Consider the following 19,169-nt stretch of genomic DNA (forward strand, 5'->3'; position numbering starts at 1 on the left):
TTGTCTGCCATAAGAATCGAGCAGGGTGACCTTCTGTCATGAGCCCCATCCTGAAGAGGCTCCTGATTTGGGGAAATCCTTTCCTGACCTGCTCTTCCGGAACTTCTGGAGTTCATCCTTGACGCTAAGAAAGGATGGCAGTAGACTTGGGGAAAGGCCTTTCTGTGCAGGTTTCTCTCTGTTCTCAGCTGTTGGTGTCCCTGATCCTAGTATTTTTACCACCGTGCAGAGGAAACCAGGCCCCTTGAGACCTCAGGGTCATGACCTTCAGTGGCAGCTAGCATCATCCTGTTATGTTCCTGGCAGAGCCCTTGTGGATTGTGAGGGTTCCGTGGGCTTCAGGGAGTGTAGCTGTTCCACCCAGGGGCCACCAGCATGGATACATCCACCTTGCCGTGGTTCGGGCCTCTGCCTCCTGAGGCTTGGTCTGTGGTGGGACCCTGCTTTTCACTCCCTCCCACCCTGGGTTTGGCTCCATGACCCCTCTCTTCACAGCTCTTAGATCTCTTGAGTGAGCAGCTTGAAAGCTGTGCTGATGTCACCCTTGCTTTCGGTTGAGGTCTCAACGTAGTGAGCGCCCCAAGAGGCAGCCAGCTTCTCCCCTCCCCCTGGCATCACCTCTCCCTCAACCACCAGGTCACTCTTGTGGCCTACCACCAGAAAGAAGATACTGGAGGGTTTTGCTTTCTCCAGAACCTCCCGATGCCGCTGGGGGACGCTCTCAAAGGATGTTCTGTTGGTGATTACCAAGCCGCAAAAGGCCTTCTGCCAAGTTCCTGCAGTAGGAGCGAGTCATTGGCCTTGGCAGCCAGGAAGGAATCCAGAATTAGTTTTGAATCCTGCACTGAGGACAGAAGGGGACAGGGGAATCAGGGCAGTTTAATGCAAAGAGCTAGGTAGAGTCAAAAGACCTCAGTTCTTGATCAGCTGCATGACAGGTGAATGGCTTCATCCAGCTAGTCATCTTGTCCTGTATGTATACTGAGAGGCTTGTTCATTCAGCGAGTATTTATAAGCTCTGCCCCTGCCCATGCCAGGCATGGCCTGCAATGATGAATGAAAACAGGGAGCGACCTGCCACTGAGTGAAAGGAAAACTGCTTCCTAGACCAGGGCTGCAAAGAAGAGACTCCCAGGGCTGGGGAGGGCGTCTGAGCAGTAGAGCTGTAATTTGAGGAACCCAGGGGAAGGCGTGGGGATCACTTTCAAGGAGAGAGAGCTGCACGTATGCCAGCCCCAATGCCGTGTGATGAGGCAAGACGGGCCAGGTCCTGCAGTGTCTTTCGTAGGCCCCACCAAAGAGTGGCCTTTACCCAAAAGTAGCAGGAGCCATTGAAGGATTTTAAGCAGAAGCATGATCGTTCAGGTTGATGTTTTGAAAAGCTCACTCTGGCCAGACAGTGGAGGGGGAAGAGAGGGCATTTGTGGAAGCAGAGGTTCCTGAGAAGGTTGTTGCCTGGACTGAGGTATTTGTGACGAAATGGAGAGAAGGGGGAAATCCGACAGCTGTTTAAGTGGTTACTGGAGGTGGGGGTACTGGAGAGTGGGGTGTCACCCGGTGATTTGTGGGGAGTCTTCTGACTCGGTGCCTGGGGCAGCTCAGCCCCTCGCCCTGGGCACGACGCCCTCTATCTTGCTAAGTAACCAGGCCCACCTGATTCCCGGAGCCCAGCATAGTCTGAGCACACGTAGGACTTAATACATGCTGAGGAGCCCAAGGGGTGGCAGGGCTGGTGAATTCCTGTGCTCCAGTGTTGGGAGGGTCTTGGTAAGAGTCCGTATTAAGTGCCATGTTTTATGCTAAGCACCTTCTGTGGATAAGCTTGTTTTCCCAACAGACCTGAAGAAACAAGTGTTTGTCAAGCACTTTGTTTGCAATATCTCATTTAATCCCATTTTCCAATGAGGAAACTAAAATTTAGAGTTTAAGTAATTTACTCAAGATCACACAGGTAGGACTTCCCTGGTGGCGCAGTGGTTAAGAATCCGCCTGCCAACCAGGCAGGCGGATTCTTCCCTGTTCGAGCCCTGGTCCGGGAAGATCCCACATGCCGCAAAGCAACTAAGCCCGTGCGCCACAACTACTGAACCCACGTGCCACAACTATTGAAGCCTGCGCACCTAGAGCCCGTGCTCTGCAACAAGAGAGGCCACTGCAATGAGAAGCCCGCGCACCGCAACAAAGAGTAGGCCCCACTTGCCACAACTAGAGAAAGTCCGCACGCAGCAACGAAGACCCAACACAGCCAAAAATTAATTAATTAATTAATTTTAAAAAAAGATCACACAGGTAGTAGTGTTGGTGCTGAGATTTCAACCAAGTCCCTCTGACTCCAGAACCTGCACTCTTAACTGTGCTCTAAACTATCTCACCAGGTCCTGTGGGGACAGAGGTGGGAGTGACAGCGCATGCAAAGGTCCGGAGGTGTAAAGAAGTCACTGCATCACTGTGGCTAAAGCACAAGGTGCCACATGAGGAGAGAATGGCCGGAGATGAGCAGGGTAAGCTTGGGGGTGGACAGCCCTCAGGCCTAGTGATGGGGTCCAGTGCTCATGCTTTGGAGGCCGCCATGTGTGTGTCTTGCGGGGAGCGGGGGGAGGTGGTACATAGTGTGGGAGGCCCAGCAGGCTGGCTCTGGGCTTCCCACCTCTCTTCAGCCTGAGCAATCTCTCTTTTACTTGTGGAGGATTTCAGGGCTGTGAGAAAGATCCCATCTGACAAGATTCTGACACTAAAAACAGGCATATAAACAAAACGTTTGAAAACCACTGCACAGGTAATGGGGAGCCAGTAAAGTTTTAGACGGAGGATTGACGTGATTATATCTACATGTTAAAAACCTTGCTCTGGCTGCCAGTGGAATTGGAAGCAGGCAGGAGGGGGACCAGCCAAGAAGTTGGCTGCAGTTAATTTGGACTAAAGGTAAAGGAATAAGGCTTGAGGTTTTCCTGAGAAAGAATGAACCAAAAGGCAGGTGTAGGAGGTGGTCACAAAAACGGGCGTGAGTTTTGAGGACACAGAAGAAGCCATCTGGGATGAAGCCATCCTGGAGAGGGCCCCTCTTGCATGAGGTGAAGCAGGGAGGAGGAAGACAGAGCTGGACTAAGCTCTCACAGTTCCCTATAGTTAGGAAAGGCCCTCAGAGTCACCAGTGTAGCCTCTTATTTTACAGGTAAGGATATCGAGGTCTGGAGAGATCATGTGGCCTGCCCGTGGTCACAGGGTAGGCCAGGACTCAGACCTGTGCTCTTGGTCCAGAGTTCATCTTTGTCATGGCCACCAACGCCCCTTCTCTTCCTGATGGGTGGGCTCGCCCCCTCAGGCGTGGGTGGTGACCTTTCCTGGCCAGCTGGACCCCCAGGCTCTGCCTCCATGAAGGGCACTGAGAAGTCCACCGCCACTGCCTGGGCGACGCCCTCGACAAAGATGCCCTCCACGTAGTGTCTCAACAAGGATGGTTTGTCCACATTTGGGCCTCCTAGGAGGAGGATGTGGAACTGGTACTGCCAGAGAGGATCCACGTGGTGCAGGAGACCAGCCAGGAGGAGAAGCGAGCCCAGAACCGAAGCATAAACCACGTGGTCTGGGGCTGGCTCAGACTTGCAGTGAGAGACATAGAGCCAGAACCCAAAGGCAATCAGGGGCTTTTGGGTCTAGGCTCCCCAGGATATGCCCAGACCCAGGCTTAGTGAAGCCTCTGGGACAGAGTGCCATTTGAAACCACCATGCAGAACTGAGTCCCTTCAGGACAGAAGCAGGACTTCCACAAAATAGAGGCCCTGTACCGATCCTGAGAAGTCCCCAGGTGTAGCTTGAAAGACCGTGGGCGGCAGACCACAGCCCCCATATGCAAGGATGTCCTTCCTTCTCTCTGCTGGCCTGAGTCCCAGCCCTAGGTCTGTACCGACAGGAGGGAGGGCTGTGCAGTGTGAGGCTTGCCTCTCCCAACACTGGGACTTCCATGGGACATGTCCCAGCCAGGGGCCCTGGAGAAATCCTCCCACACCTGTCAACCACAGACCGAGCACTAGTTCCCCCTCCAGGGCCAGGATCCTAAGAATAACATTAATAAAGAGAAGGGAGAGTAAAACAAGACTGGCCATTCCTGCTGGTATTTGTTGAAGCTGAGTTATGAGTACAAGAAGTTCTTCAAACTACTTTATACTAGTTTTTTTTTTTATTGGAGTATAATTGCTTTACAATGTCATGTTAGTTTCTGCTGTACAGTGAAGTGAATCAGCTATATGTATACATAATATCTCCTTCCTCTTGGACCTCCCTCCCCTGCACATCCCACCCATCTAGGTCATCACAGAGCACCAAGCTGAGTTCCCTGTGCTATACAGCAGGTTCCCACTAGCTAGCTATTTTACACGTGGTAGCGTATTTATGTCAAGCCTAATCTCCCAGTTCATCCCACCCTCCCCTTCCCGCCCCACCCTCCCCCCCAACCCCGTGTCCACACGTCCGTTCTCTACATCTGCGTTAGTTTCTTTACTCTTGGTTATGTTTTAAATTTTCCCTAATGGTATTAAAAAGCCCCGCGTTCCCCTGCCAAAGGCAGCCTCCCCAAGGGAATCAGCCCTGGCCTTGAAGAGCTACCCTCTAGTGGGGCAAAAAGGTACAACAGTGCCTGAAATCTGCAAAGAGAGCCAACTTGTTAGTGCCCTGAAGGCTCAGAGAAGGAACTGGTATGTTAGGCTGGACTAAGCCTTGAAGGGTGAACAGAGTTTTGACAGATATGGAGGAAGGTCATTCCAGGCACGGGAAGGACACATGAAAGACACAGAGGGGGCTTGTTGGCAGAAGGAACTTAACATTTATTAGGCACTTAACACACGTCGTCATATTTACTCCTCTAACAAACCTGTGAGGTAGGACTCATTCTTATTTCACCATGAAGAGACTGAGGCTCAGAGGCAGAGGATAGATCTGGGTTCCCACCTAGATTGCTTCCGTTCCAGCCTGTGCAGTGTGGGTGGGATGGGTCTTCCCTCTTCATCCACTAGGTTTCAGTGGCTCCCAGAGCAGGCATTGTTGTCAGAAAGGGCCCCATGGGTGGCAGACTTTTGGCTCTGTTCCTTCTAAAGGGCAAAGGGGATGGATTCAAGCCTGGATTGCAAGGTTTTCAGGCTGAGGAAGCAGCTCATGGAAAGCCTTGGAGGCCAGGTAGCCTGACCTTGTCCATGCTGCTATGGTTGGAGGATTTGGCCAGGGTGCTGCCTTGGAGAGCTAGCTTTGCTTGCTCAGAATAACCTGGGGATAGACCTGAAGGGACGATTCTGGAACGCCACTCTTGGTAAGAAAGCAGAGCCCAGCCCGTATCTCTGGAAGGGGGTCCGGATCTTTTAAGAGCTTTGTTAGAGTCTGGAATCCTTGTTATTTCCCCAAAGTGTGTACTTTGGTAGTCTCTGTTCCCTAAAAGTGATTAATAGTAAAACCCTCAGGGGAAGAAGGGGACGTCCATCTTGTGAATTCCTGTGTGTGACAAGTACTGCCTTTGATTTGTCATCTAATCCTTTCTAAAACCTTTGAGTTAGGTATTATTATCCCCAACTTACAGATGAGTCCACTGAGGCTTACAGAGATGAAGTGGGTTCCCCAGGGTCCCACAGCTGTACATAGTAGAGCTGAGATTCAAAACCAGTTTTGACCACAAAGCTTGCCCTGTTTTTGGCAGCTGGGATAATGCGATGGTTAGGAGGTGATCTTTTTCTGAGTGGTGCAGGCAGATCAGATAATACAGGGAGAGGGGAAAGTGTTGGGGCCTTCCCTGCAAAGGAAACCGCATGTGCAAAGCCCAGGGCTGCAGGTGGTTGGGAACCTGGGCAAAGTGGGTGGAGATGCTGTAGGACCAGATCAGATTGGACGGGGGGGAAAGGGTTCGGATTTTACCCTGTAGGCAGGGGGAGCCAGGGAAGGATTCTAGGAGGGCGGCAGGCAGGTCAAATCTGTATTTTAAAAAGATCCCCTGGGGCAATGTGGATGCTAAATCACACCCTACAGGCCTGAGACCCTCAAGATGGGTGGCACAATCTACACTAAAGACCGCGGAGCCTGAACCATGACAGTGATGGCAAACGGGGTGCAGGGCCTGTTCCCAGGAGAGAGGGCGCCTACTTCTGAACAGTGGGCAGCCCTCAGGAGGGCATGCCCCTCTCGGCCACTTCCCCATTCTCCAGTCCTATTCTGTGCCTTTCCTCTAGTTAGTGGGCTGGGCAGGGCTGCTTCCTACTGCTGGGTCAGAATCACTCTCATTAAAGCCATTTACAGTCTCCAGAGGTTTTGCCACACTGATGGTGCTTGTGAGTGTGGGATCACAGCCTTAAAGCATAAGGTAGGACCTTCTGGGCCTGGCCTGAGGTGGTGGACAAGGCTGTTGGAACACTGAGCTGGCCTGGGGTTTACTGACTGAGCCACGTCAGTTTCCCCTCCTGGACTTTAGGTTCCTGTCTTTGAAATGTACAAGATCAGCCTGACCTTACAAGGTTGCTTCACGGTTAATAATAAGTCATAGAAATAATAGTAATAGTAATAATAATATAATAAGCAATAGAAATAGGTCACAGCGTGTGAGCCCATACATATTGTAGGAATTCACATAATACATTAATCTTCACAACAACCCTGTGAGACATAAACTATTATTATCCCCATTTTATAGATGGGAAACTGAGGCTGAGAGAGATGTGTGACTACAGTCTGCTGAACATTCCTCAAGGGAGACAGTTGGAAACAACGGGCAACATCTCGTCCTTGTTGGTGGACCTTGCCCTGGGTGGGCAGGGCCTTCAGGCTGGTTCTTCCACAGTCGGCCAGGATTCTGAGAGGGGAGAAGCTCAGTTTTTTCTTTCTTTCTCCAGGGACTTGGGGATTTTTTTTTTTTTTTTTTTTTGAGCACCTGACAGCCAAATCCCCACCACCATCCTCAGGACCAGCTGCTCATCTCCCAAACAAGCTTCAGTTTAGTAGACCTGTACTCCTGTCCGGGGAAGCTCTGGGAGATGAGAACACACAGACCAAGTTAAGGGTCAGTTCCTGCTTCTTCACTTCATTCTAGCACTCAGATCGCCAGTCAATTCCTAGAAAGAGCCCAGCTCTCCCTTGCCTCAGGGCTCCTCCCTCACTTACTGGTTTCATTTAACTTCTCTAGGCCTCAGTCTCAACATCAGTAAAATGGAATAATAATACTATAAGAAGTGCCCACTCAATGCTGGATACTGTTCCTTCTGCCTAGATCTCTACTCTTAGCTCAGCTCTTCCTCCTCCTCCTCCAGGTCTCAGATCAAAGGCCATCTCTTGAGAGAGGCCTTCCTTGACCACCTGCTCTAAAGTAGGCCCCCATCACCCTCAGGCCCATCTTCCAGATCTGTGGTCTTCCTAGCACTTACAACTGGAAATCATTTAGTTCCACTTACAGGTTTTTTCTCTTCCACTAGACCCTAGGACTGCTTTTCTGCCATGTTCACTGCTGTATTCCCAGAGCCCAGATCAGAGTAGATGCTCATTTTATTTATTTATTTTTTGGCCACACACGCAGCTTGCGGAATCTTAGTTTCCCGACCAGGGATTGAACTGGGGCCCGCGGCAGTGAAAGCCCAGAGTCCTAACCACTGGACCGCCAGGGAATTCCCGATGCTCATTTTAAAGCATTTTTTTTTTTTTTTTTTTTTTTTTTGCGGTACGCAGGCCTCTCACTGTTGTGGCCTCTCCCGTTGCGGAGCACAGGCTCCGGACGCGCAGGCTCAGCAGCCATGGCTCACGGGCCCAGCCGCTCCGCGGCATGTGGTATCTTCCCGGACCGGGTCACGAACCCGTGTCCCCTGCATCGGCAGGCGGACTCTCAACCACTGCGCCACCAGGAAAGCCCGGTTGTGCTCTTTTTGCTGTGGCAACTGCCCATGCCCTGCCCATGCCTGCTGGCACAATGACACCCCCAAGATACCCCCTCTACACCTGCTGAGATCCTTCCTTCCATAAAGCCTTCCTGCATTGCTGCTGGACATCTTGTGCCTAGCAGTTTCTGCTGCAGCCTAAGTTCCCCAGGAGGCAGATTCTGAGCGGGAACTCAGTGTGCAGACTTTTACAAGGGGATTCTTGAGGTCAATACTTGCTTGTGGGGAGGAAGGGAAGAAAGGATTGAGCATGAGAATTTAGCTGTGATGTTGTCGTAACAGTGGCCTCAAGTGACCCCATGGAGAGTGATGAAGCTGGGTTTTTCCTTCAGAGTTGTCTAGAGTTGAGACAAGAGGGCCAGGCCTTTGAATAGTGCCCCCACCCCACAATAGACCGAACAGATTGACGCTGGATTGTGGGCTGCCCCGGATGGGTGGGCAGTTCCCAGAGAGATTAAACTGAGCTCCACCACCAGGCAGCACTCCCAGCAGCTGGGAGGTGCAGTGGGGAGGAGGGGAGATCTTGGTGGCTAATCACAGTGTCCACCGTGTGCCCAACAGATGAGCTGTTCATATTCATCCCTGCCTCTCAGATCCAGATCCAGTTCCTGCCTTTGGAGTAGGGGCACTGGGCAGCAACCTGGGTTTGAGGGCACACTTTCTCATCCAAACCTGAGGACCTAAGGAGGCTCCAAGGCTGGCTCAGCCTGAAATTCCCTGCACCTGTCCTGGCCTGTGCAGCAGCGTCCAAACGCTGAGTGGTTCAGCATCTGAGCCCAGGGACGCTGCCAGAAATGGCCACATCCCGGCCAAGGGAGGAAAGAGCGGTGATGACAGTTCTTGCCATTCGAGTCTCATTGTGTGGGAGGCTCTGGCTGAGCGTAGCCCATTCATCATCTCATTCGTGCCCACAACCCCCTGTGAGGCGGGATCTTCTATGAGTTTCTCTGACCATGGAGGAAACAGGCTCAAGGACAGGAAGCTGCACACCTGGCCTCTTAGATCTTTCTAGTAGAAAGGGGCTGAGCTCTTGAGACCCCCAAATCCAGGAGACAAGACTGTACCAGGATACTGTTTATATTAACCCTCAGGATAGATTCTGCCATATGCCCTCCAGAGAGATACTGACACTCCCCATCTCACCAGCACTTATGAGGGCCACACTGCTTTAACCCTTTCCCTCCCAGAGTCAACACTTGCATGGGCCCGGGTGCTGTGTGCTGCTGGGGGGCCTGGGGATTTGGGTGTTCTGGATGAGCCGGACACCCCCCCAGTCCTCCTCCAGTTTGATGTCCCCCTGCTGCAGGGCCTGCTGGATGGCATCAGTGAGGGTGTTGAAGGCCAGGTCCACGTTGCAGTTATTTTTGGCGGAGGTCTCCATGAAGGCCATGCCCAGGGAAGCAGCCAGCTCCTCTGCCTCCTGGGCCGAGACACAACGGGTGCTCTGCAGGTCACTCTTGTGGCCAACCAGCAGGAAGATCGCCTTGTCGGGGCCCTGAGTGGCCATGACCTCCTGGTGCCAGTCTTGGATGTGTTCAAAGGACTTCCTGTTTGTCACATCAAAGACCAGCAGGACACCCACCACATTCCGGTAAAAGGACCTGGTGATGCACCTGACGGTGGGAGGGAGTAAGTTGGCAGGGGCTTATGCCTTCAAGACACCCGATGCAAGACCACGCCCTCTGTACACTGACTGCCTCACACCCCCAAAGCTCATTTCACACTGCCCTGTGCTTCTCTTTCCCCGTATCTGTCTCTCCCAAGTGACTGTGTGCTCCCCAGTTAGTCAGCAGTTTGATTCCCGTACACTCCTGACCATTCCTCCATTCCTAGAGGAAGCCTCATGTTTTCCTGATCTCAGGCCTTTTTTTCCCCACTCTCTGCCTGGCAAACTCCTACACATCCTTCATGGCCAACACGAATCTCTCTTCCTCTCACATCTCCTTTACACCTCCCTCTCTGACCTCTTGTGGGCTCTCTCAGCACCCAGGTCATTCATGCCTCCAAGTTTCAATATCGAACATCCCTCTGGTGAGGGCGCCAGGTCTTTATTTTTGTTTGTTTGTTTTTTGTGTTTTTGGTTTGTTTGGCCGCGCCAGGAGTCATGCGGGATCTTAGTTCCCCCACCAGGGATCGAACCCGTGCCCCCTGCGTTGGAAGGCGGTTTCTTAACTACTGGACCGCCAGGGAAGTCCCAACCTGCTGTTATGTGTAGGATGAAGGACTCAAGAGTGAAGGACCCAGGCCCAGGGCAGAGACCCCCAGCTCTCTACTTGGGCCACTGAGGCTGACCCCTCTGAGGGATCCCCATGCCCAGGTGGACCAGTACTGACCCCGCCCCAGCCAGAGGCCCCTCACGCCAGCCCCTTCTCGTCCCTCCCCGCCCCACCTCCCACCCACCGCGCACCTGAAGCGCTCTTGGCCCGCCGTGTCCCAGAGCTGCAGCTTCACGCGCGGCCCGGCCCGCAGCTGCAGAGTGCGGCTGTAGAACTCGACGCCCACCGTGGGCACCGACTCGAGCTCCGGTTCGGGTTCCGGGATCCCAGGCGCGCCCGCCATGTAGCGCCGCAGCAGCGATGTCTTGCCCACGGCCGCGTCCCCCAGCAGCGCGATCCGAAACTGGTAGCGGCAGCCCCCCGCCTCCATGTCGGACGTCTGGCCTCCCGGGGCCCAGCCACCAACTATGCGGCCCCGCCCCCGCCCAGTCGCAGGGCCCCGCCCCCGCCTCAGGGCGGCCGCTGAGCCACCCAGACCCGGGACTGGAGAACCTGGGGCGTCTTCAGCACCGGGGGTGGGCCCGGACCCCGAGGAAACCACCGGGCCCGGTGGAAACACCTGGACAAGTCACTTCCTTGCTCCGAGCCTCAGTTTCCTCCTCTGTAAAATGGAGATGATAGCCCTTACTTCACGGATGAAGAGATTAACCTAGATAATGTGGGGAGAAGGACTAGGGAGGACCGATAACCAAACGTGCACTGGCCTGGGACCAGCAGCACCAGAGCGTCCACTGTATTCATCCGTTGGGGTGGCTTCTCTCTGCAGCCCCACTCTCTATTAGTCCCCCAGTCGGGCCCCTGCTGCTGCTGGACCCGGAGACACCCCTGAAGAAAGTTGGTTTATAGGTGCTCTTTCCCCGCAAGGTGCCCCTTTCCTGGACCCCCACTGGCCCTGGCCTGGGGCCTCCCGTTCAGTGTTCAGGGTCAACGTTCAACAGCACCCACTGCTTCCTCCCCTCCTGCCTGCACAGGGCCCCAGGGCCCAGAGAGGGACTTGCACACAGGCAGCAGACCACTGCGATTCCAGAGGGAGTGCAGTTTGCTTGTGAACTGGACAGCTAACATTAATGAGGTGAGATGGTCAGTTCCTTATGCTCTGGGACAGCAACCCTTTGAGAAGGCCAGAGTGTGCCCATTTTAGAGCTGAGGAGACTGAAGCTCAGATGTGTGGCTCGTCTCGGGTCACAGTAGGGCTGGGCCTCACATCCAGATTTGTCTCACTCTTCATTACCCCTTGATGTCACAAAAGGGGACCGCAAAGCAAGTTCCCAAAGGACCAGGGCTAAGTGGTCAGGTCCCACTTGGATTAGGGGCAAGGGTAAAGCAGGTACATCTGCATTCAAGATGTACTCCACTCTTTCCAGTCTGGCCTTCTTGACACCCAGGACATAAAGGCTGGAGCTCCGGTCGGTCCCAAACAGCTTGCCTGTTGGCTTAATCCCACTATCCCACTGTGGGCGGGTGTTACCAGTTTAACTTGTTGTGGCAAATTGGGAAGCAGTTCTCACTAATGCAAACCATCATATCATCACATTTCCTCCTTACACAACCTTGTGAGTAGCTGTTAGTCTGCCCAGTGTTGCTGTTGTTGTTGTTTAATATTTATTTATTTGGCTGCATTGGGTCTTCGTTGTGGCACGCGGGCTTCTCTCTAGTTGCAGTGTGCCGGCTCTAGAGTGTGCAGGCTTAGTTGCCCGCGGCACGTGGGATCTTAATTCCCCGACCAGGGATTGAACCCATGTCCCCTGCATTGGAAGGCGGATTCTTAACTACTGGACCACCAGGGAAGTCCCTGCCCAGTGGGTTTTTTTTGTTTGTTTTTTTGTTTTTTGCGGTACGCGGGCCTCTCACTGTTGTGGCCTCTCCCGTTGCAGAGCACAGGCTCCGGATGCGCAGGCTCAGCGGCCATGGCTCACGGGCCCAGCCGCTCTGCGGCATGTGGGATCTTCCCAGACCGGGCCACGAACCCGTGTCCCCTGCATCGGCAGGCAGACTCTCAACCACTGCGCCACCAGGGAAGCCCCCCTGCCCAGTGTTTTTTACAGATGAGAAAACTGATGCTCAGAGAAGTTAAGTAACCAGCCCAAGATCACTCAGCACGAAGACAGACTAGCTGCAAGTCTGTTTCTGGCTGGACAGTTTGGGGACCTGGGAAGGCCCAGGTTTTCTTGTGGCTAACTCTAAGCAAATCTGTGAGAAGACATTCTGTTAGGTCTCCTAGTAATCCTGGCTTTTGGTCACCTGCACTAGCCTGAAGGATCCCAAGTCTCTGCTTGCCTCCACCTCCAGGGTGGCGGGGGGGCATCAGCTAGGGTATGTGTGTTGGGGAAGGAACCCGCCCGGCCAGCTCTGCCCAAACCAGGAAGGTCTGCCCCACTCCCACCTGCCCCACTATTCTTCCATCGGGATGTTCTTATCACCTTGCTCTGTTCAGCTGGAAAAACAGTTTTTGCGTCAGGGCTGTGCAGATCTTCCTCCGCCCATTCCACCCCCGCCTTTCTTTACCCACCACTGGTGCTCCAGCCATGCTGAACATCTTGCCTCTTCTCAGCCCTCTGCCAGGAACACTCCCCTTCTGCTCATCAAAGGGTAACTAACCCCTACTTCACTGGCCAGTGAGGTCACAGGCCCTTTTGTCCACTGTCTCCCTTCTAGGCTCAGGCCTCTTGAGAACAAGGACCAGTGGCTGTATCCTCAGTGCTTGGCACAAAGTAGAACTTGGTAAATATTTATGGTTGAATGAATGAATGAATAAAAGTGGATAAATGCTATTCGTTCATTCATTCACTCATTTATTCATTCAAACACCACAACAGAGCTGGACTGAGGGAGCTACGGGGTCAGAGAAGACCTCTTTGAGAAGGTGAAGCTGAAGTTGGGTCTCCAAGAACAAGTGGGAGCTGGGGAGGTCAGGGAGGAAGCGCACTCCATGCTGGGGCAGCTGGGCAAAGGCAGAGGCATGAAACAGCTTGAAAGGCAGTTTGAACCCAGACGTCCCAGAAGCCTTTGCAGTCAGCATGTGGGCAGAGTGCACTGTCAGCATCGGACTCCTTGAACTTCCTCTCCTAGACGTTCCTGCTGCGGGTTGGGGTCATGTGCCTGTCCCTGACTGCACCTGGTGCTGGAATCCAGATGTCAGCTGACTTTGCCATGGACTCCCTATGTGACGCAGGGGGCAAGTCATTTCCCTTCTCCAACCCTGCTTCCCCTTCTGCTAAGTGAGGCAAATCATGGCACCCACCTCACAGGATGGTTCTGGGGTTACTGTGTATCGTAGCAGGTGCACATTTGCATTAGACAGATCTTAGTTTTAGTTCCAAATGATGCTTACTAGCTATGTGGCCTTGGCCAAGTTTTATTCATTCATTAATTCATTCACTTAGTAATTATTTCAATAAATGCTGGCCATCTTTTACATACTTGGCACTTAAACAGCCGTGGGGAAAAAAGTCACAATTCCTTTTCTTGAAGAGCTCACTTGTAATGGGGAAGACAGAAAATAAACTCATATAAAATGTGATGACAGGGAGCAATAAGTGTTGTAAGTAACAAGCCATAGCTTGAAGGGTGGCAGGGTGCTATATCAAAATAGGGTGGTCCAGGGATTTCCCTGGTGGTCCAGTGGTTAAGATTTTGCCTTCCAATGTAGGGGGCGCAGGTTTGATCCCTGGTTGGGGAGATAAGATCCCACAGTCCTTGCAGAGAAAAAAACCCCAAATCGTAAAACAGAAGCAATATTGTAACCAGTTCAATCAAGACTTTAAAAATGGTCCACATCAAAATAAAAAAAAATCTTCCAAAAAAAAAAAAATAGGGTGGTCCGAGGAGGTGACATCTGAACAGAAAAACAGGGGAAGAGAGGGAGCGAGCAGCGCGGCTGTCTGTGATATACAGCGAGGACAGTTCCAGGCAGGAAGAACAGCAAGAGTGAAGGCCCTGAGGTTGGAGCAGGTAAGGGATATGCCAAGAGCAGAGGCCAGAGAGAGGGAGCTGAATGAAGGGGGAGCAAGTGGTGAGCAATGAGAGCAATCACCTGTGGCTTCAGAGGCCAATCATGGGGACTTCAACTTTTATTCCAAATGTGGGATCTTCCCTTACCGGGGCATGAACCCATGTCCCCCGCATTGGCAGGCGGACCCTCAACCACTGCACCACCAGGGAAGCCCATGGTCAACTGATTGCCAAAGCAATTAGATGGAAAAAGATGATCTTTTACAAAATTGAAGGTGGAACAATTGGATAGGCAATACGCAATAAATAAAAAACCAAACCTTGATTCCTACCTCACATGATACACAAAAATTAACTCAAAATGTATCATAGATCTAAATATAAGAGCTAAATGAGCCTTAGTCTCATTATTTTAGAGACTTACAGTTTCATTTTTTTCACATTTATTTATTTATGGCTGGGTTGGGTCTTCGTTGCTGTGCGCAAGCTTTCTCTAGTTGCAGTGAGCGGGGGCTACTCTTCATTGCAGTGCGCGGGCTTCTCATTTCAGTGGCTTCACTTGTTTCGGAGCTCGGGCTCTAGGCGCGCGGGCTTCAGTAGTTGTGGCACGCGGGCTCAGTAGTTGTGACTCACGGGCTTAGTTGCTCCGCGGCATGTGAGATCCTCCCAAATCGGTGTCCCCTGCATTGGCAGGCGGATTTTTAACCACTGGACGACCAGGGAAGTCCAGAAATAGTCAGATTCTTGACGCATCTTAAAGGTGAACACAGGATTTGCTGATGCATTGGAAGTGGCATATTAGAAGAAGAGGGGTCCTGGGTCACCCTAAGGACTTACTGAGATGGGGAAAAGCAGGTCTAGAGGAGGAAAGACTGTGTTCTGAGAAGCCTATTAATAAATAGGCATCCAAGTGTAGATGTCACGGAAGCAGCAGGATATCAAGTCTGGAGCTCAGAAGAAAAGCGGAAACACATTTGGAAGTCATCAGAAAGTTTCTTAACCCTCATACAGTCTGTCGCCTTCTCCACAAAATGGGAATAATAGTAACACTTCTTAAAGTGTAAGTAAGGATAAAAACGTTTTAAAGTGTATGTAAGGATGAAAACTGATGAATAGATTAAGCACAGAATAGGTGCTTAATTCTTGACAATTACTACGTTTTTATATTGACGCTTATTCATTCTATGGACAAAACGTGCACATGGCACAGTGATTATGAGTGTGCTGTTTGAGATGAACTTCCGCATTCCAGTCCTTACCTCACTTGCTAGCTGTGTGATCCATTCCTCAGTTTCCTTGTGTGAAAAAGGCATAATTGTAATACCCACACACAGGGTTAATGAAAACTAGCTGAGATAATGGAGCACAGTGTACTTAGCAAGCACTCAATAAAATTTATCTATCAGCGGAAGAGATGAGGCTTGAATAAATAATGCATTCATCTCATGAGTAATCAGTCGCCTCTTACTTTTGGGAAGGAAGCCCTCCCCAAGATCCCTCTCCGAGAAGACCTCACAGAGCTCCTCCCCGAAATCACTCAGTCGTTGCTCCTCCACGTGCCCACGGCGGTCTGAACGCAGCCCTTTCTCAGCTCACAGGGTTAACGGTTAACTTCTTGATGTTGAAAGTCTTCCCCGGACTGAACTCCAGATGGCACAGCGGTATCTGTGAGCCCAGTGCCCGGTATTGGACATTCACTGAATGCTGAAGGAAGGAGGAGGAACCTCTTCCGGTCCGGAAGAAACCACAAGGTATCTCCATCTGAGTGAAAAGGGTCTCGCCCCGCACGCGCTTGGGGCTGGGAGCCAGACACGCGGCCTGCGCTGGTGGCGAAAGAACTACAATTCCCAGCAGTCTGCGCGGCGCGCAGCTCCAACTGTCAGGCGCGGCCGCGAAGGGCGGGACCTATATAAACCCCTTCTCGGCGAGCAGCTACCCTTTTCTCCGGTTACCGCGTCCTTGTTCTCTTGGCCCTTCGCGTTCTCTGCTAAGGTTTACGCCCATCCTCCGCCGTACCCGGCCTTAGCCTCGGCGCCACCGCCGCCACACTCGCCGGACCTGCTTCCCGAGGTTGGGGGATGTTGAGCGCAGCACGGAGGACCCTGGCCTGCCGACCTGGTCGGATCAAGGTCCGGAAGGCCACATTGGCCGCATGCGCAGTGAAAGGAGCCGGAACCTGTGAGGGCCGCGCCCTGCTCCCCCCTCGGTCCGCAGGGCCTTGTGCTCCGGTGTGACGGGTGAGTAACGCGGGCAGGCCGCCGGGAGCACGGCAGTTCTGGGACTGAAGAGGCTTAATTTGGGGGGAGACCACGTGATGGAGTCAGCCAGACCTTGAATAGGCCTGTGACAGCTAGCTGCTCGGTGATCTTGGGCAGGTGCCTTCCGTGCGTTCATTTAAATTATCTGGCTGCACAGCACATGTTAAGGAAGTCACCTTGGTGGGTATAAGGACAAGGTTTTCCGGAGGATGGGCTTTAGTCATTCAGATACTATTTTGAATCCTAGGTTTGTCAGTTTTTCCATTGATAGACAACTTTCGGTAAGTAACTTAGTCTAAGTCTTATAAAAAATGGGGATGATAAAATTGTCCAGTGAAGATAAACGAGACACAACACTGGCATATAGTAAAACAAAGTGGTGATTGGGACCTATATGATGTTTGTTCTCTTTTTTTAGTCTCCAGAGTGTCCCAGTAGATGAATTGGTGATAAGTCCTGATGTACAGGATTTAGGTGAGTCTGAGGGCTACACAGTGTTGGGCCTGCCCTGTGACCTGGATTACCCTGTGGCCCTTGTCGAAGCTGCAGCTGCTTCCACATAGCTGCTGTGGTCAAAAAGGAGCCCAGAGTGACAGTTTTCCTTGACGGTCGCTGTTCTGTTTGCTGTAACTGATCTGCAACATTTCAGGAAAAGACAGCTCCCACTGTACCTGCCATTTCTCAGGTATAGCCAGAGACCTTTATTAGAGTTGACACGTTTCCAGAGGCCAGCAGAAATGTTCCACTGATGGGGTCATGCATACAGAGTTAACAGAATAAGGTTTTTGAGAAGTAGCTTGCAGAGACCAAGAAGCAGCATGGAGGGGTAGATGGGGGTGGGTTAGATATCTGTACTGGGAAAATCCCGTGGCAGGTGCTGCAGATCTTGGTCGTGCTTTGGGTCATTGCCCTGAAAAGCTTATGGCATCAGTACTTAGGACCAAAGGCTAGTCAAAAAACGGTAGTTCTGAAGACCAAATGAAGGGAACGATTAAGATCATTCAGGACAATTTGTGTTCTCCTTTTAGCTGTGCCAGATTGAAGATTCCAGGATGACTGAAGTTGACCTTTCTGGTGAGTGAAGACTGGGGTCATGACAGTGATGGAACACAGCAGCCTCAGGACCTGGTAGGTTTTCTGTAGGGACGTAATTTGGGAGCTACCTAGTGGGTCAGTACAGCATGTTCCCAAGGGCTATGGCTTGTGGCCATGGGCTCTCCAACTGCATGCAAGAGCAACTTGGAGAGACTTTGACAGCACGGGTCAGCATAATACCTGCAGCTGCCACTCGCCTTTCCTATAGTACCTCAGGACCTGGGCTGGAAGCCTTCCACCTGAGTCCATGTGTTTCCATCAAAAAAGTCAGCTTCTGTGTATGGATCAACTTTTTGGTTTAGAGCTTCCACACTTTTTTTCTGCAGGTTGCCCCCACGTTTTACTGGCAGTGCCTGATACTGAAGTATCTGAAAAGACCAGCTTGTTGCTGGAGCCATGCTTTAGAATAAGGTAAAGTTGGATGTTGAAGACAGCCTGACCCTCCAGTTCCCTTTCCCATCAGATCTGAACCTTGGTCTTGGTGGTCGTAAGAGGAGGAATAGTAGTACTGAAGCTATGCTCATGGTGTCTGTTTATATAGCATGTGGGCTAGTTTCAAACAAGGTTGAATTCTCTTGGAACTTTTTGCCTCCTCTCCTGTAAAATGGGATAATCTTAGGCTTAAAGGGAGGCTGTATGTGAAACTGGGCAGCTGGTATAGTGATTGCTGACTAATATTTCTGTATTTGGGAGGGGTTTATCCATAGCTTTCTTGACTCCTGATCGAGTGTTCTTTTTTTTCCCTCCTAAGATCTGTTACCAGTAAAGCTGCTGCCTTCTGCGATTGTGGATCTACAGAGTTGGGTGAGTTGAATGTCTGCCAGAAGCTTTCACACAACTTCCTTGCAGCTTCCATTAGTATTTCACTGGTATCACCCTAAGCAGTGTAGCCAGTAGATAATAAGGCTACTCAGGTCTGTGTGTAAAAGTCGTTTTTTTATATATCATTTACATCTGGCCTTGTGTGCTGTATTTGTTGGCTCTTCATAACCGTAGGACAAAAAATAAATGTTCACAGTGTGACTTGGTCTGCTGGATTTGCCTATGCTAAATGCCAAGAACACACCTGCAGAGTAGAATGTGGCAGAAGGGACAGCCCTGTGTCTTTACAGCGAGGGCTGACTACTGTGAATGCAGTAATGGCTTGAGCTCATGCTTATTGGTTTCGGTAACCTTGGAGTCTTACCCACCCCTCTCCTGGGAGAGTGGTTCTATTCTAGCTCAAGGTATTTTTTCAGGCTGTGACTGGTCCAGGATGAAACCTAATCTGAGTGGACATCTATGGATGATAAATGCGGATATGGGACTGAGACCAGCCCTTAGGAAAACCTGGGTGGCATTGATTAATTGGGGCATTATTAACACACTGGTGTACACTTCTTTTTCAGGAGAGAAACACTACAGGAAGAGGCAAATGAAGAGACAAGGGGCTCTTTGAGGTGGAAACACCTTTTTTTCTTTCTGATGCTGGTACCTGGCATACAAGTGACCAATAAAAGATTCCTGGATGTATGTTTGTGTCAGTTTTCTTGATGTCCCTCAGATTGTTGGTTATTCCCTATTTAAATACTCTGTAAGACTCAGAATGAATTATAGTCTCAATATCTGAAGAAAAGGTTGATCTCAGAAAGGAACAAATCGATCAGTTCTATAATTGCAATTGTATTACTCTTGCTGAGTGAGAATTCAGGCTG

General features: G+C 51.4%; 1 protein-coding gene, 1 long non-coding RNA gene and 4 other non-coding genes across 7 annotated transcripts; 5 read left to right on the top strand and 1 right to left on the bottom strand.

The window, feature by feature from the left end:
- Window positions 1-8,954: 8,954 nt before the first annotated feature.
- On the bottom strand, window positions 8,955-10,575 carry RAB42 (RAB42, member RAS oncogene family). Its single transcript, XM_004321261.4, has 2 exons — window positions 10,303-10,575; window positions 8,955-9,508 (listed from the first exon to the last, which is right to left on the bottom strand). The coding sequence occupies exons 1-2, from the start codon at window positions 10,539-10,541 to the stop codon at window positions 9,085-9,087; spliced, it is 663 nt and encodes a 220-aa protein (XP_004321309.2). The 5' UTR covers window positions 10,542-10,575; the 3' UTR covers window positions 8,955-9,084.
- Window positions 10,576-16,202: 5,627 nt separating this feature from the next.
- On the top strand, window positions 16,203-18,987 carry LOC101332628 (uncharacterized). Of its 2 annotated transcripts, none has more exons than XR_012326524.1 (6): window positions 16,203-16,359; window positions 16,628-16,854; window positions 17,409-17,508; window positions 17,802-17,886; window positions 18,227-18,279; window positions 18,864-18,987. It is a non-coding gene; the product is annotated as an uncharacterized lncRNA (long non-coding RNA). The 2 variants fall into 2 exon arrangements; XR_002176953.3 differs by having other exon boundaries at window positions 16,799-16,854.
- Window positions 16,907-17,041, top strand: LOC117309806 (small nucleolar RNA SNORA16B/SNORA16A family). The gene has a single exon (XR_004524104.1). It is a non-coding gene; the product is annotated as a small nucleolar RNA SNORA16B/SNORA16A family (small nucleolar RNA).
- On the top strand, window positions 17,558-17,685 carry LOC117309937 (small nucleolar RNA SNORA44). Its single transcript, XR_004524219.1, has one exon. It is a non-coding gene; the product is annotated as a small nucleolar RNA SNORA44 (small nucleolar RNA).
- LOC117309954 (small nucleolar RNA SNORA61) lies at window positions 17,914-18,040 on the top strand. The gene has a single exon (XR_004524223.1). It is a non-coding gene; the product is annotated as a small nucleolar RNA SNORA61 (small nucleolar RNA).
- LOC117309985 (small nucleolar RNA SNORD99) lies at window positions 18,720-18,793 on the top strand. The gene has a single exon (XR_004524264.1). It is a non-coding gene; the product is annotated as a small nucleolar RNA SNORD99 (small nucleolar RNA).
- Window positions 18,988-19,169: the final 182 nt, after the last annotated feature.

The sequence above is a fragment of the Tursiops truncatus genome, chromosome 1 (assembly GCF_011762595.2).
Source record: "Tursiops truncatus isolate mTurTru1 chromosome 1, mTurTru1.mat.Y, whole genome shotgun sequence".
Classification (NCBI taxonomy): Eukaryota; Metazoa; Chordata; class Mammalia; order Artiodactyla; family Delphinidae; genus Tursiops; species Tursiops truncatus.